General features: G+C 39.0%; 1 protein-coding gene across 1 annotated transcript; it reads right to left on the bottom strand.

The window, feature by feature from the left end:
* Positions 1-2,301: 2,301 nt before the first annotated feature.
* On the bottom strand, positions 2,302-9,827 carry gpr137ba (G protein-coupled receptor 137Ba). Its single transcript, XM_022191270.2, has 7 exons — positions 9,080-9,827; positions 6,880-6,929; positions 6,548-6,770; positions 6,085-6,231; positions 3,423-3,551; positions 2,917-3,038; positions 2,302-2,822 (listed from the first exon to the last, which is right to left on the bottom strand). Exons 1-7 carry the CDS (start codon positions 9,794-9,796, stop codon positions 2,708-2,710), a joined length of 1,503 nt encoding a protein of 500 aa, XP_022046962.2. The 5' UTR covers positions 9,797-9,827; the 3' UTR covers positions 2,302-2,707.
* Positions 9,828-12,503: the final 2,676 nt, after the last annotated feature.

Raw genomic sequence — 12,503 nt, 5'->3', positions numbered from 1 at the left:
TCTACCAGAGCTGCCTCTCTGTTTTCAGCCTATGATTCATCAAATGGCTTTATATTTATGCTCCACATGACAAAAGCATTAGATAACAATAGTTAATCAATCTGTGCCATCTTACAGCCAGTACATGCCATTTCCAGGACAGTGTCTAAAATTCAGCATCTCGTTTTGGAACTGTCTTGTAAATAGTAACTTTACATGGTAAATGATGTGTGTGTGGTGCCTTTTAAAATGCAGCCATCTTTAAGAAAACAAATAAGTGCAGAACACATCCAGTCTGTTGGTGTTTTTGTTCTGCCACTCTGATAAAACTCATTTTGGAGGTTTGAATGTCCAACTCTGAATCAAGCTTCTGCCTCTCTTGCTGCAACAATGTTTTATTTTCATTATTTTTATTACTCTGCTGCTTGTTTAACCAGTGTGAGGTCACTGAGAAAACTCTGTTCCATGCTTTAATGAAAACGGGCTTTTTCAGCTCTGATAAGTTCACCTGTAAATGCTCAGAGGTGCTCAGGGTGTTATGGGAAAAAATGTCAGGTTCCATAGCTTGTATATTACAAGGCAGTCATTATTATTATTATGTAATATAAATGGTAATCTATAGTGAAAGGCAATGTTGCATTCTCATAATGTTTTAAATCAATATACTGGAATAAACAGACATTTTAAAAATGGAAAATTGAAAAGTTATGTGGAGAAGTGGACATGCAGTCTTGTGAAACAATGGTTATGTCTCGTGGAAATGAATGATTTTATTTTATTTTATACATTTTTGAAGAAGCACTTGATCCTCCTTAAAAGTGATATACTCCAGTAAGCATCTGAATTTGACATTTTCATAATTTAAATAAACAAAAAAAACAAATCCGTCACATGGAAAAAGTGAGCCCATTTATCACACTATCAAATACATCAAATCAGAAGGGGTTCCAGATTTAGTGGCAGTAATTCAAACCTCCTGAAGGATCGACAGCTGGAACCTGTCTTATTTAAACATTTTAACCTCCAGGCCCTGCTCTTCTCTTTGCCATTAATGCGTGTGGTGTCACCATGAATTCATCTGATGAGCTCTCAACTGTCGTCAAAACTGAAAGGTTGCTGATGACTTTGAGTCTGGCATGATCTGATATGAATCATTCCACTGTGAAGGGAATCCTCTGCAAGTGGAGTACAACTCACACGATCGCTTTGTTTTCCACCAAATTCAGCTCAGGAGCAGCCGCTCTTATGAATGATCCTCAAGAATCCTATCATTTTATCCCAGGACCTACAGGTGACTGCTGCAACTGTTGGTGTCAAAGTGTTCGCATCTTCAATCAGAAAGAGATCACACTTATTTAACCTGCATGGGAGGTTTGCCAGGGAAACAAAACTTTGCTGTTCAAAGACAACATTAGAGCAGAACATAGAGGCAAAGACCTTTGAAAAGCCTTTTGGATGGAGTTGTTTGGCTTCAATAACAACAGACTAGTTCAGTGCAGACCAAAGTCGACCTTTCAGGAGAAGAACTTCATACCGACTGTGAAGAAGGTGGTGGAAATGTTGTGGTTTGGAATTTGCTTTGCTGCCTGAGGGACTGGGCAGTGTCCTCTCACTGACTTAACTGTGAATTCTGCATCACAACAAAGAGAGCTTGAAAATAATGTGTCTGAAAGTTAAAGTTGGACCAGAAGTGAACCTTTCAGCAGGATGATAGTCTTAAACACACTTACAATCTACTAAGAAGTGGCTCTAAAATAGGAAATGGGGGTTTATGGAATGAGCTAGTCATTAAAAAAACATTGAAATGTTGTGGGGAGATTTCAATCAAGCAGTACATGCAGAAAACCCTCAAACATCTTGCAAATGAAGGGAATTTTTTTCTTTTTTTTTTTTTACCAGAGACTAGTGGACAATTATGCAAAACACCTACAGGAAATGGTTTCTGCTCAATGCAGCACTGCCATTTCCGAGACCAGAGTGCTCTTAGTTTTTCAAAAGAAAATTATTTCATCTATTCATATTTTTATTGAGTAATGATTGAAAAAGATCACTCTCCTTGTTTTGTTCAAGCATGTCTCCTTCATCTGTGTGCGCCGTGTCAAAGAGGATCAAATGTTTGCTTCTGAAAATATGTCAAAAAAAATCCCATTTTCAACTCACTGTCATGTCATGAATGCAAAACTGAAGCTGTATTTGCTTTTTGAAGCATAAAAATGCGTCACTTTGACTGTTTAAGAGCCACGCGGAACTGTCTATAAAACACAGGCGGCCCACTCCGCTTTTATCCTTTGAGCGTTGGTGTGATATCAAAAATAAACAGCATTTTTAGGACATTTAAACTTGTTTTAATATGAATTAAAAGAACATCTCCTCTATATAAACCAATCTGTATGAAAAAGAACACCATTGACAGTACATAAAATCGTAATACAGTACGTATTACAAAGGTCAGGAAATATATTAAGACGTATTCAATATAAACTATACAATGAAAAACGTTTAAGAGCAGAACTTTGTACAAGGAGTGTGCAAAACTAATGTCCCATCACTGGGTCTGTATTTACTGACCAAAGTCTGTTAGTTCTTTTCTACACAAAATAGAAAACTGAATGTCTGAAGTGGAGGGAGACGTTTGTCCCCATGTGCCTCGTTCGGAACAGAGACTGTGCAAAAATATACAAAAGAAAACTGAAGCCACAGGTGAGCAGGAGCCACTGATGAGCTCCGGTCAGTAGTGGCTGAGCTCCTCTGGAGGAGGAGGGAGGTTGTAAGTGTCGTCTCCTCCGATGTAGGCGCCGATGCCGCTGCTTTGGCTCCCCCACTCATAGCTGTCGGCAGCCAGGCTGGAGAATCAATAAACACGTCGGTTTAAATGTCTCTTTGCATTTAGAAACGTTCCTGATTCACGCACAGCAGTTTTCTGGTAGGTGTTTGTACCTGGCTTGGATGTTCTGAGGCATGACGCTCCACGCCAGGTCATCGTCGCTGTCATAACGTCGCGGGTTGTCAAAGAAATAAGCCCGAGAGGAGAAGACATGACTAGGGAGGCCAGAGCCGCTCTGCAGGACGAGAGAGACACAAAGACAAAACAGTAAATGTAAGATATCAGAGTGAACAACGGCAATTTCTCACATAACCGCATTACACATGACTTGAGGCAGTGACTCCCAACCTGTTTGCTCTATGAGCTCTTGAAATAAACCAATAACCTCCTCAGACACTGCACAGTCTATTACTTGTGAGCACTTCCAACAATCGTGGTATTTCCCCTTAAATTGTCCAATTTGTCTGAAACAACCAGTGTCCAGTTTCTCACAAGAAAAAAACTAAAATTGACACTTTCGTACAGCTGAACTACAGTTTGCTTCTTTTTCTTTTTTTTAATAAATCATCTTCTGACCGACAGGCTGGGAACCGCCGGCTCAGACTAACTGCTGGCTCACCTTGTCCAGGTTCGGCTGTCGAACTCTGAAGAAGAAAACCACAAGAGAGGTGGGGAGAAGCTCCCAAACAAACAAAATCACACCGAAGACGATGTAGCCAGTGTCGCCCAGAGTTGACTGTAAATCCGCCTGAAAGAAACAACAGTAACATTATTACACACCATTCCAGCAGCTCTTTAACCCTCGTGTCGTCCTGCAGGTCAAAATTGAAAATGTGGAAAAAAAATATCTATTTTCACAGAGAAACTTCTGATGTCCACATTTTCAACATTTTTGGGAAATCTTTAAACATTTTTTGGGCGGAAAAAAAGAAATGTTAAAATTTTTTCCTAAGAACATTCACAAAAAAATCAACCAAAATCCAGACAAATTCGCTGGATTTTGGTTGATTTTTTTATGAATGCTCTTACAGAAAATATTAGAGGTTTTGCTGATATGTATGTAATCATTTTAGATGTTTTTATTTGTTTATTTTTTTTGGAAGATTTTTACTCATTTTAAAAAAATATTTACAAGAATTTTCTTGCCAAATTTGGTGGATTTTTTTAAAAATAAAACTTTCAAGGGAAAATTTTAAGGAATTATTGGAATTTTCTTCTTAAAGGTTTTGCAAATTTTAAAGAATTTGGGGAAATATTTTGCTGAATTTATGAATTTGTTTTAGACAAGGAAACAATATTTTTTGGTGCCCGTAAATGAAGACAGCAGCAGGGTTAAAACGGTGATGAAGACTTCCAAAACATATTAGTTTCACCTTTAGCCTTAAATAAACTATGACATTGGTATAGCAAAGATGTGAAGAGGTGAGTTCTCCTAAAATGTGAACATAAGTCTAAGCAAACTTGATAAACTGGTCTGAACAGTCACACAGCAAGATGACATTTTACAGGAATACTTTAGAAAATACACTTACTGGGGTTCCTACATAGAGGAAGACTCTCTAGTTCAGTAGCCAGTTAGCAATGCTTAGCTTGTAACTCTCTGTAAAATCATAATTAGTCATTTTTTCATACTCTGATTATTGTAATATCAAAAAGGGTAATAAAGTGTTCAGGAGTGAACTTTAGAGGTACTGGGAGCAGATTCTAATACAAAGAGATGTACAAACAAATAAGCCAGCCAATAAAGGCTTTCAATTGAAATATCAGTATTGGCCTCAAATGAACACAGACAGTTCACAACAAAACAAAAGCTCACAATGACGGTCGGAATAATTAGGGATTAAATCCGGCTGGAGCCCACTGGAGCTAAAGCCACACCTCCTGAAATCTGAATTGACTCCTGTTGGACCTCATCATGATCACAGTATACCCTTAAATCATTTTTCTCTAAAAAAGGCAACAGACAACACAATCATGAAAATAGTGCCGTAAAGTTGTTGTAGATATTTTAGTCACGTATTGTGCAAAGCTATGTCCAGAATGTGATAGTGCAGTACAGAATGGGCTGGAAAAAAATTACTGCAACTCCCTTTTATCGGGTTTTCCACAAAAATCCCGATCCCGCCTCCAACTGGTCCAGAACGCAGCAGCTAGGCTTCTTACTGGTTTTAACATACGACATCACATCTCCCCTGTTCCAGCTTCCCTCCACTGGCTCCCTGTCCATTTCAGAACTGATTTTAAGATTTTACTGATCACTTTTAAAGCTTGCCAGGGCCTTGCTCCTGGCTATATTATATTATATACATGCTAACCCCCTATGTCGCAGCCCTCCTAGTTTTTCCAAAGTTGAGGCTTAAATCCAGGGGTGACGGGCCTTTTCCATCAGGGCCACTCGGCTTTGTAACGACCTGCCTGAAGAGATAAAGCTTGCCCAATCAGTACATTCTTTTAAATCACTTCTTTAAACCCACATTTATAGACTCGCCTTCCTGTAAAGTTCTATTTTATTTCTTTTTTATCACTGAGTTCTACCTGTCAAAGCACTTTGTGAATGTTCTTCTGAAAGGGGGTATACAAATAAAGTTATTATTATCATTAGTTATTATTATTACTATTAAAAGGAGAGACTAATGTTTCCTTCCATGCAAACTGTAACAATGCAGTTTATTTGAACATTGGTATTTATATTTAGGGTGTTGTATTGTTGCCATTTGGGACTTCACAGAGCTTCAAGGAGGGTATTTTTCTTGAAAGTTCACAAAAAATGTAAACCATAAATGAGAATGTTCTCTCTTCCCACTTTCATTTGAGAAATCTGAGTCGAAATTTTGACTTAAACTTTAAGTCTTTTCAGTTGTCACTCTGGACAATCCACATCCACAGAACTATGTGTACATTTTTCACTAGAACTGCTTTCCTCTGACTGAAAAAATAGTCCCTAATTCCACTGCCTGCAGTCTGCTCTTTGACCCCCTGACCTCAATGGACAAGAGATCATCTAAATCCCAATTTAGCCCCTGGGAATAATGTGCTGTTCTTGGGTTCTGTCCATATTGGTAATCAGTAAATCGGACTTGTTTCCTATTTTAATCCACAGTTCCTGCAGTCATGAGGAACATGAGGTTGCCAGGTAACCAGGAGAATCTCATTATGCTAAGCTAACTCCTGCTTCATATTTACTGTAATTCCTCTCCTCTAACTCACTGAGAAGGAGATGAAGTGCTTTTCACTACAAGCTGAAGTGCTTCTTCGTGGCGGTGCGCCCTCTGGTGACTCACCTGGTCTGAAACGTTGTACCAGTCGTAGTCAAAGGAGTTGATGCTCTTGTTGGAGAGTCCCAGAACGACCAGATTGTAGCACGCCCTGGATGCATAGAGGAGGATGACGATGGCTCCTATAACTGTCACCTGGCACACTGACGTCCCCTGAACAGGTTGAAGAGTCACATTAAGATGTTATATCTCAGGCATATGTTCACATTTGAAATGAGGCGTAATCTGATGAAAACATCTGTGAAATCATATAAAAACAACACGGACGCTGATGAAAAATGGGTCGTTCGGTTGGTTAAGTATGAGATAACATACTGTACAGAGCAGATGCACCACTGTACAGTCAGTCATGCACAAGAACCACACCGTGTTGCCAGGAAACAATCACAAAGCTGGAGCAATGTGTAGAATAAAGTAAATAAATCAAAAGCCAGGTTTCTTCTCTCCGTAGAGAACCAGAAAGTCTCACCTTGGACTCTAGGTAAATGTTGGCCAGAGACATCTTGGCGATCTTGTAAAGACATAAAGAGAGCGAGATGGCACACAAGACGAAAAGTGTGTCGTTGATTGCGACTCTCACTAACACGATGGTGTGAGCTTCTGCGGCGGACATCCTCACCAGCAGGGCACAAACTAAATTCACCACCAAAAACACCAGGCTGATGAAGAGGAAGACGAGGTACAGTGGCAGCCTGTTGGAAACACACAAAAAAACCAAAACAAAATATTATAAAATGAACTGGAAATCAGACCCAGTAAATGAATAATCTTCATCTATTAAAGCTCACTGTCTGGTCTTACCTGTACCTCAAAAGCTCTGGTGAATACTTTGACTTAGCCTTGAAAACAACCTGCCAAAAGAAAGCAAACAGTGCATCATGCAAATGCGTCACGCTTTTACAGTAGGCTGGTTTCACTTCTGTATTCTTGGTCTTTGAAAAGCTTCTTATGAAAGAGGAACCTGGCAGCGGAATTTCAAACTTCACAGCGGTCACACAGCAGCGCAGGGCCGCAAAGATTTGAGCCTCGCCGTCAATTCGCAACTGTGACTCACATCGGCGCAAGAGGATTATGCTAAAAATAAAGCTTCAGGCAGCAGCCAGAGCAGCTATTATTTGAAATGTGGATTATGTAAGCGGTTGAAGAAATGATTCGGTGCATCACAGTTTGTGGGCGATCTGAATGAGAGTCTGTTACACTGACAGCAACAGGTAGCACTCACTGGACGGTGTAGTAGAATCCTGCTGTTAAGTCATAGGAGAGACTTCTAGAGGCAGAACAAGTGTAACAGTTGCAGCAGGTGGACAATAATTCAGCGTTAGCATCAAACAACCTTCAGTTCACTTGGATCCTGACAAATTCGTGTTATTGTTATCATAGTTTGATTTTTAGAGGGAAAACTGTAAAGACAAACATAAGAATAGAGCACAGTTTATTATTCAATATTTCGATTTGATGACATTTGCCATTAGATGAAAAATATTTCTATCTAGAACTGAAATGACTGCTGAACTCATCTATTAATGAGTTATTTCTCTGAAGCCATCAGAGCTTCCTCTCATTTTATAAACCCAGCCTTCATCCCTCAATCAAAAGTAACAGAAATAATCACAGTGCTCTCATTGCATAATTTTACAATCAAAACTAGAATTTTAATAGGACCGTTACACAACCCTAGTGTAAGTTTTACAGCTCTTACTTCAAAAGCTGCATGTCTAATTATTCTTTTACTGTACAGTTACTGCACGTCATTTGAGATTTTGTCCAATATAGTTGCATAATACCAAGGAACTAGATCACATGAGGACAAATATCCCCAACGCGCCTGACATGTGAAAGGTTTCGACTAGGAATGATTATTTAGGTCACTACAGGTAATAATTAAAGCTGCAAGAAAAAAGCAATAAGTTGTCAACTAGTAAATGAATGACAGACTTTGCTGATAATTGACTAACTCGTCTGAGTGATTTTTTAGAAGGGAAAAGTCTAAATTCTTGAGTAGTTTCTGATTTCTTTCCTTCTTTGTGATGGCAAACTGATAGTCTTAGGCTTTGGGAAACACAGATTGACATTTTTCGCCATTTTCTGACATTTTACAGACCAAACAGCCGATCAATCAACATGTTCATTGCTAATAAAATAATCATAAAAGGTTCAATTACACTATCATGATATGTTAAAATGACATGTGACCTCTCTTGCTAAGAATCCAGAATCTTTATTTTATTTTATTTTAATTGTCTCTTACTTCACTGAAAGTCCTTTCTCGTTCTATCTCTTTGTATTTACACTCTTTGTATCTGCTGGTGTCTGTACGTAACCTCGTGTTTCCACATCACATGTGTGGAAGCTGCACACTGAACCATAACCTGTTTACCGTGTCACAAAATCCTGCTCACACGTACATCAACTCAGAGAAAGAAACCTCGACTTCATCAAATGAAGACAATCTTTGTGAATCAATTTCTGCACAGGGAAGCTCAAACGTTTTAGCAATCCAACAGTAAGTTAGAGACACCTTTAAGTGGAGGGAAGTCCTTTAAAAGTCACACAAGCCTGGTAGTTCTGTCAGTAAATATATTCTAAAAAATCATGTTTGGCCTCAAGAAGAAAAGTTAATGCACCAGATTATGTTGGTCTATTTGAGCTATGGCAGCTTCTAATGGAATTATGTTCAGCCAACAAACTTCATTGAGTTAGGATAGTTAGCCTTTGTTCTATAATCAAAGTTATTTTTTGTTTATATGTCTTTATTGTTTGAAACTGTCAAGGCATGTTTAGACAGAGGAATTATTTAACTGAGCTAATCAAAGGCAGAAATTAGAATTGAAGCCACACAATATTGAGCTGATTCTAATCAAATTAATGCTTGCAACTTGAATAGTTAATCTGAAATAGCAAATCTGATTTTTCTTTTTATCCAGCGACTATGCATTGTGCCTAAAGGTGATGGAGACAGGTCCCTTGGGTGACCTTTCAGGGTGTCATCCTCTGAACTCACCTTTGCAAAGTACAGGTTCATGAGGCTGAGGGTGAAGAACTGCAGGCAGACAGGGAAGCAGTAGAGCAGCCAGAAGGGGAAGGGCCCCAGAGTGTTGGCTGTCACAAAGTTCCTGAAGTAGAAGGAGAAGAGGACGGTGCGCAGCGCCGACCACAGCAGGCACAGGAACAGGAACACCGTCTGGTAGCTGAAGCGCTTGTGTCGGTACCGGAGCACCAGCCAGAGCTGCACGTAGACGAAAATGAAGAGGAGGGAGTAGAAGACGGTGTACACCACTGTCAGGCCCAGAGTCACGTAGGGGGGCACGGCCGGAGTCAGGGTGGGCAGGGGCGCCTGGTCCATCGGCTCCTTCTCCTCCACCAGGGCCTCCATGACCCGCTGGCCGGAGGAGGAGGGGAGCGCAGCGGAGGGGGAGGCTGATCTGCTGCCGGTCTGTGGCTGCTCAGCCCCCGGCCGAGGAGAAGTGAGAGGCGAAACCCGGAGAAAGAGGAAGAAGCTGCTGCGGATGGGGGCTGTCAGGGAGAGGAAACAAGCCCAGCTTCCTGCAGCAGAGCCGGAGACAGCCGGAGAGCGAAGCACATAATCAGAGACGAGAATGAGCCGTTTGTCAGGAGCAGCGGCGGCCAGGAAGCTGCTGAGGGCTGCAGCTCGGAGCTCCGTGGAAGGACCGGCCCCCTCCAGCCTCATCCAGCCTCCACCAGCCTCCTCCTCCTCCATCCCTCTCCCCACCCAGCGCTCATTACGCGCCGTTACGCAGCATTTGACGCACGCTGCTGTACCTTTAACCCTGTGATGGGTCTTCCCACAGGAGGCACTCTTATTTACCTTCATTTTACTCAGATGTTTAAAAAAATAGAAAATACAACACAATTATCATGGAAAGAAAAGAAGAATGACCACATGACGCTGTAAACCTGGTAAATAAAGTGGGAGTGTTGCTGCAGCTGCACAGACTCATAGTTTCACTTCCTGTAACTACATTTTACAGTCAGTTAATGAATGTTTTAAATAGCAGTTCAGTTGCAGTTTCAGTGATTTTTATTTGACCAGTAGATTTCTTCAGTAGGGTTCTGGTTGAAAATGATATAAGCTAGTGATTTTAAACTTTTTCCACCCTTTTTTTGCCCTTTTTTTCTACAATGTCCTCAATTATCAGTGATCGATGGAAACTTCTTCATTTCCTAACACATTATTCAAACAGTTCTTGTAACTTCTACACATTTTCTATGAAAATACAGTAAAATACTGGCGTCTGCTGTCACCACCACTTCATCATATTTCAGAGTTACTCTTGTAATTCACTTAAAATGTAAATACATGTGTAATAGATTCCAACACTGTACAGTAGAATATGAGGTTTAATAATTAATACTCTACCGAGACTTTCCATTGTCATAACATATTTAATGTTGCCACTCTATTCAACCTTATCTCTACCTGTAGTTGCCTGTAAATTACATTTTTTTTCTTTTTTACACCCAGATAAATTTCTCTCATCTACCATACATAACAATAATTGACTTTTATGATCCATAATTGAGATCTACCAACTCTGTTTATTATTTAAAATGCATATAGCAGCAAAAGATCTAAACAATATAATATATTGATTAAGATGAGTTACATTTTTAAGGATTGGGAGCATGTATTCAAAAATTAGAGTTTATTTAAAACATTTAAATGCAATGAAAAATAATTTAACTTACTATTTTTTCATAAAAGGAAGAAAAATTGCAAAACAACAGCAGCAAACAAACAAAACATCCTGTCTCAGGGCATCAGCTACAACATTCTTAGTCAACAATAATAATCTTAGCTGCCCAAATAAGGTTGTACATGTTTTTTCTTCACACCATCAGTCTTTGCAGCGGTCTGCCACTCCCCCAAAGGATCCAGTTTTATAGTATTTAATCATATTTTGTAAAAACTGTACACTACTGTTAGGATTAGGCTGTAATTTTTGGAGTTATTTATTAGAGCGTAACAACCTTTCTCCACTGAGACTCCTCTTTCTGATGATCTCCAGGTTTTTAAAGTTGAAAGCCTTCCCTCCTTCATCACTCCGGTCTTCAGTTTTCCTCACAGATTCTCAGTAGGATTCAGATCTAAACTCTGATTATCTTGTTTTGTTTGAACCATATTTTGACAACTTTTTATAGTTTAGATAGCTATCTTGTTGGAACATGCAGTGCTGGAACTCTATCTACTTTCTGGTTAAACTTTGGACTTCGGCAACCGGCTCAGCATCAGCAGTTCCCAGTTTACTGTGTATCAGAATGCTCTAAAACATGATAGAAATGATCAGGACTATTATGGATGTTTTTTCTCCAAAAATTTATGAAAGTTTTCACGGGTATGAATGTTTTTGGATATTGCAACCATTTTTAATCATAAAAACATGCAAATCATTTAAATTAATCATTAACATCTCTAACATAGTGTCTTGTCATCTTTTTTTCACTTGTTTATTTCATTTCCAGTTGCAAGGAACCTAGTAGTAATGTAAGATTTACCACAAATTTTGGCAGGGATAGTTTTTCTATACACATAGATAGATAGATAGATAGATAGATAGATAGATAGATAGATAGATAGATAGATAGATAGATAGATAGATAGATAGATAGATAGATAGATAGATAGATAGATAGATAGATAGATAGATAGATAGATAGAAATTCATCTTCTCAATATACAGAATAATATTAACTTAAACAAAGCCTGAAACTGCTGAACAAAGCTGCTAGTGACTGCTGTAGTCGCTTACCATGAATTAAATACTAATTAGTTAATCAAGGATTTGTAATTATACAAACTCATGTAAACAAAGTAAGCAAAATTGGATTTTTATGTAACTTCTGACATATAAGCTCTACAAGATAAGGCCTTAGAATGCGGTTTAAATGCTACTTTAGTTTATAAAAATCAGCTCATCAAATTATCACAAAGTACTGAGCACAAGTGAAACTGAGCTCTTTGAGGTCCTTTGGATGGAATCCAGTCTTGACAAGGAATGTTTTTGGTTCCTAATAATGTCAAAGTCCAAAATCCTGAATCCTACAGCTTTCACAATGCACACAAGCCTTTCATTTGGCTCCCTGGAAAACACCCACACCCCCTACCATCACAGCTGTATTCTGTAACAAAGATTAAATATTTTTAGTCTCATGACTCTGGTGATATCATCAGAATTATTTTCTCAGATTTTTGAAACCTCTTTCAGAGTTACAAAATATATTTGACAGTTGTTCTAATCTGATGATAAACTTTCTTTTTATTTGTAAAATCGTTGGAGTTCCCCCTCAATTCCAACCAAAAGTATTTCAGTATTTCTGCTTAGAGCTGAAGAACTTTGGAGAAACTTATCTACCAGCCACAGTGAGCAGCAGGGTTTTTGTTTCACAGGACTGGGGCGTGTGAACAC

This window comes from Acanthochromis polyacanthus, chromosome 15 (assembly GCF_021347895.1).
Source record: "Acanthochromis polyacanthus isolate Apoly-LR-REF ecotype Palm Island chromosome 15, KAUST_Apoly_ChrSc, whole genome shotgun sequence".
Taxonomy (NCBI): Eukaryota; Metazoa; Chordata; class Actinopteri; family Pomacentridae; genus Acanthochromis; species Acanthochromis polyacanthus.
This window is presented reverse-complemented; position numbering and strand designations above follow the sequence as displayed.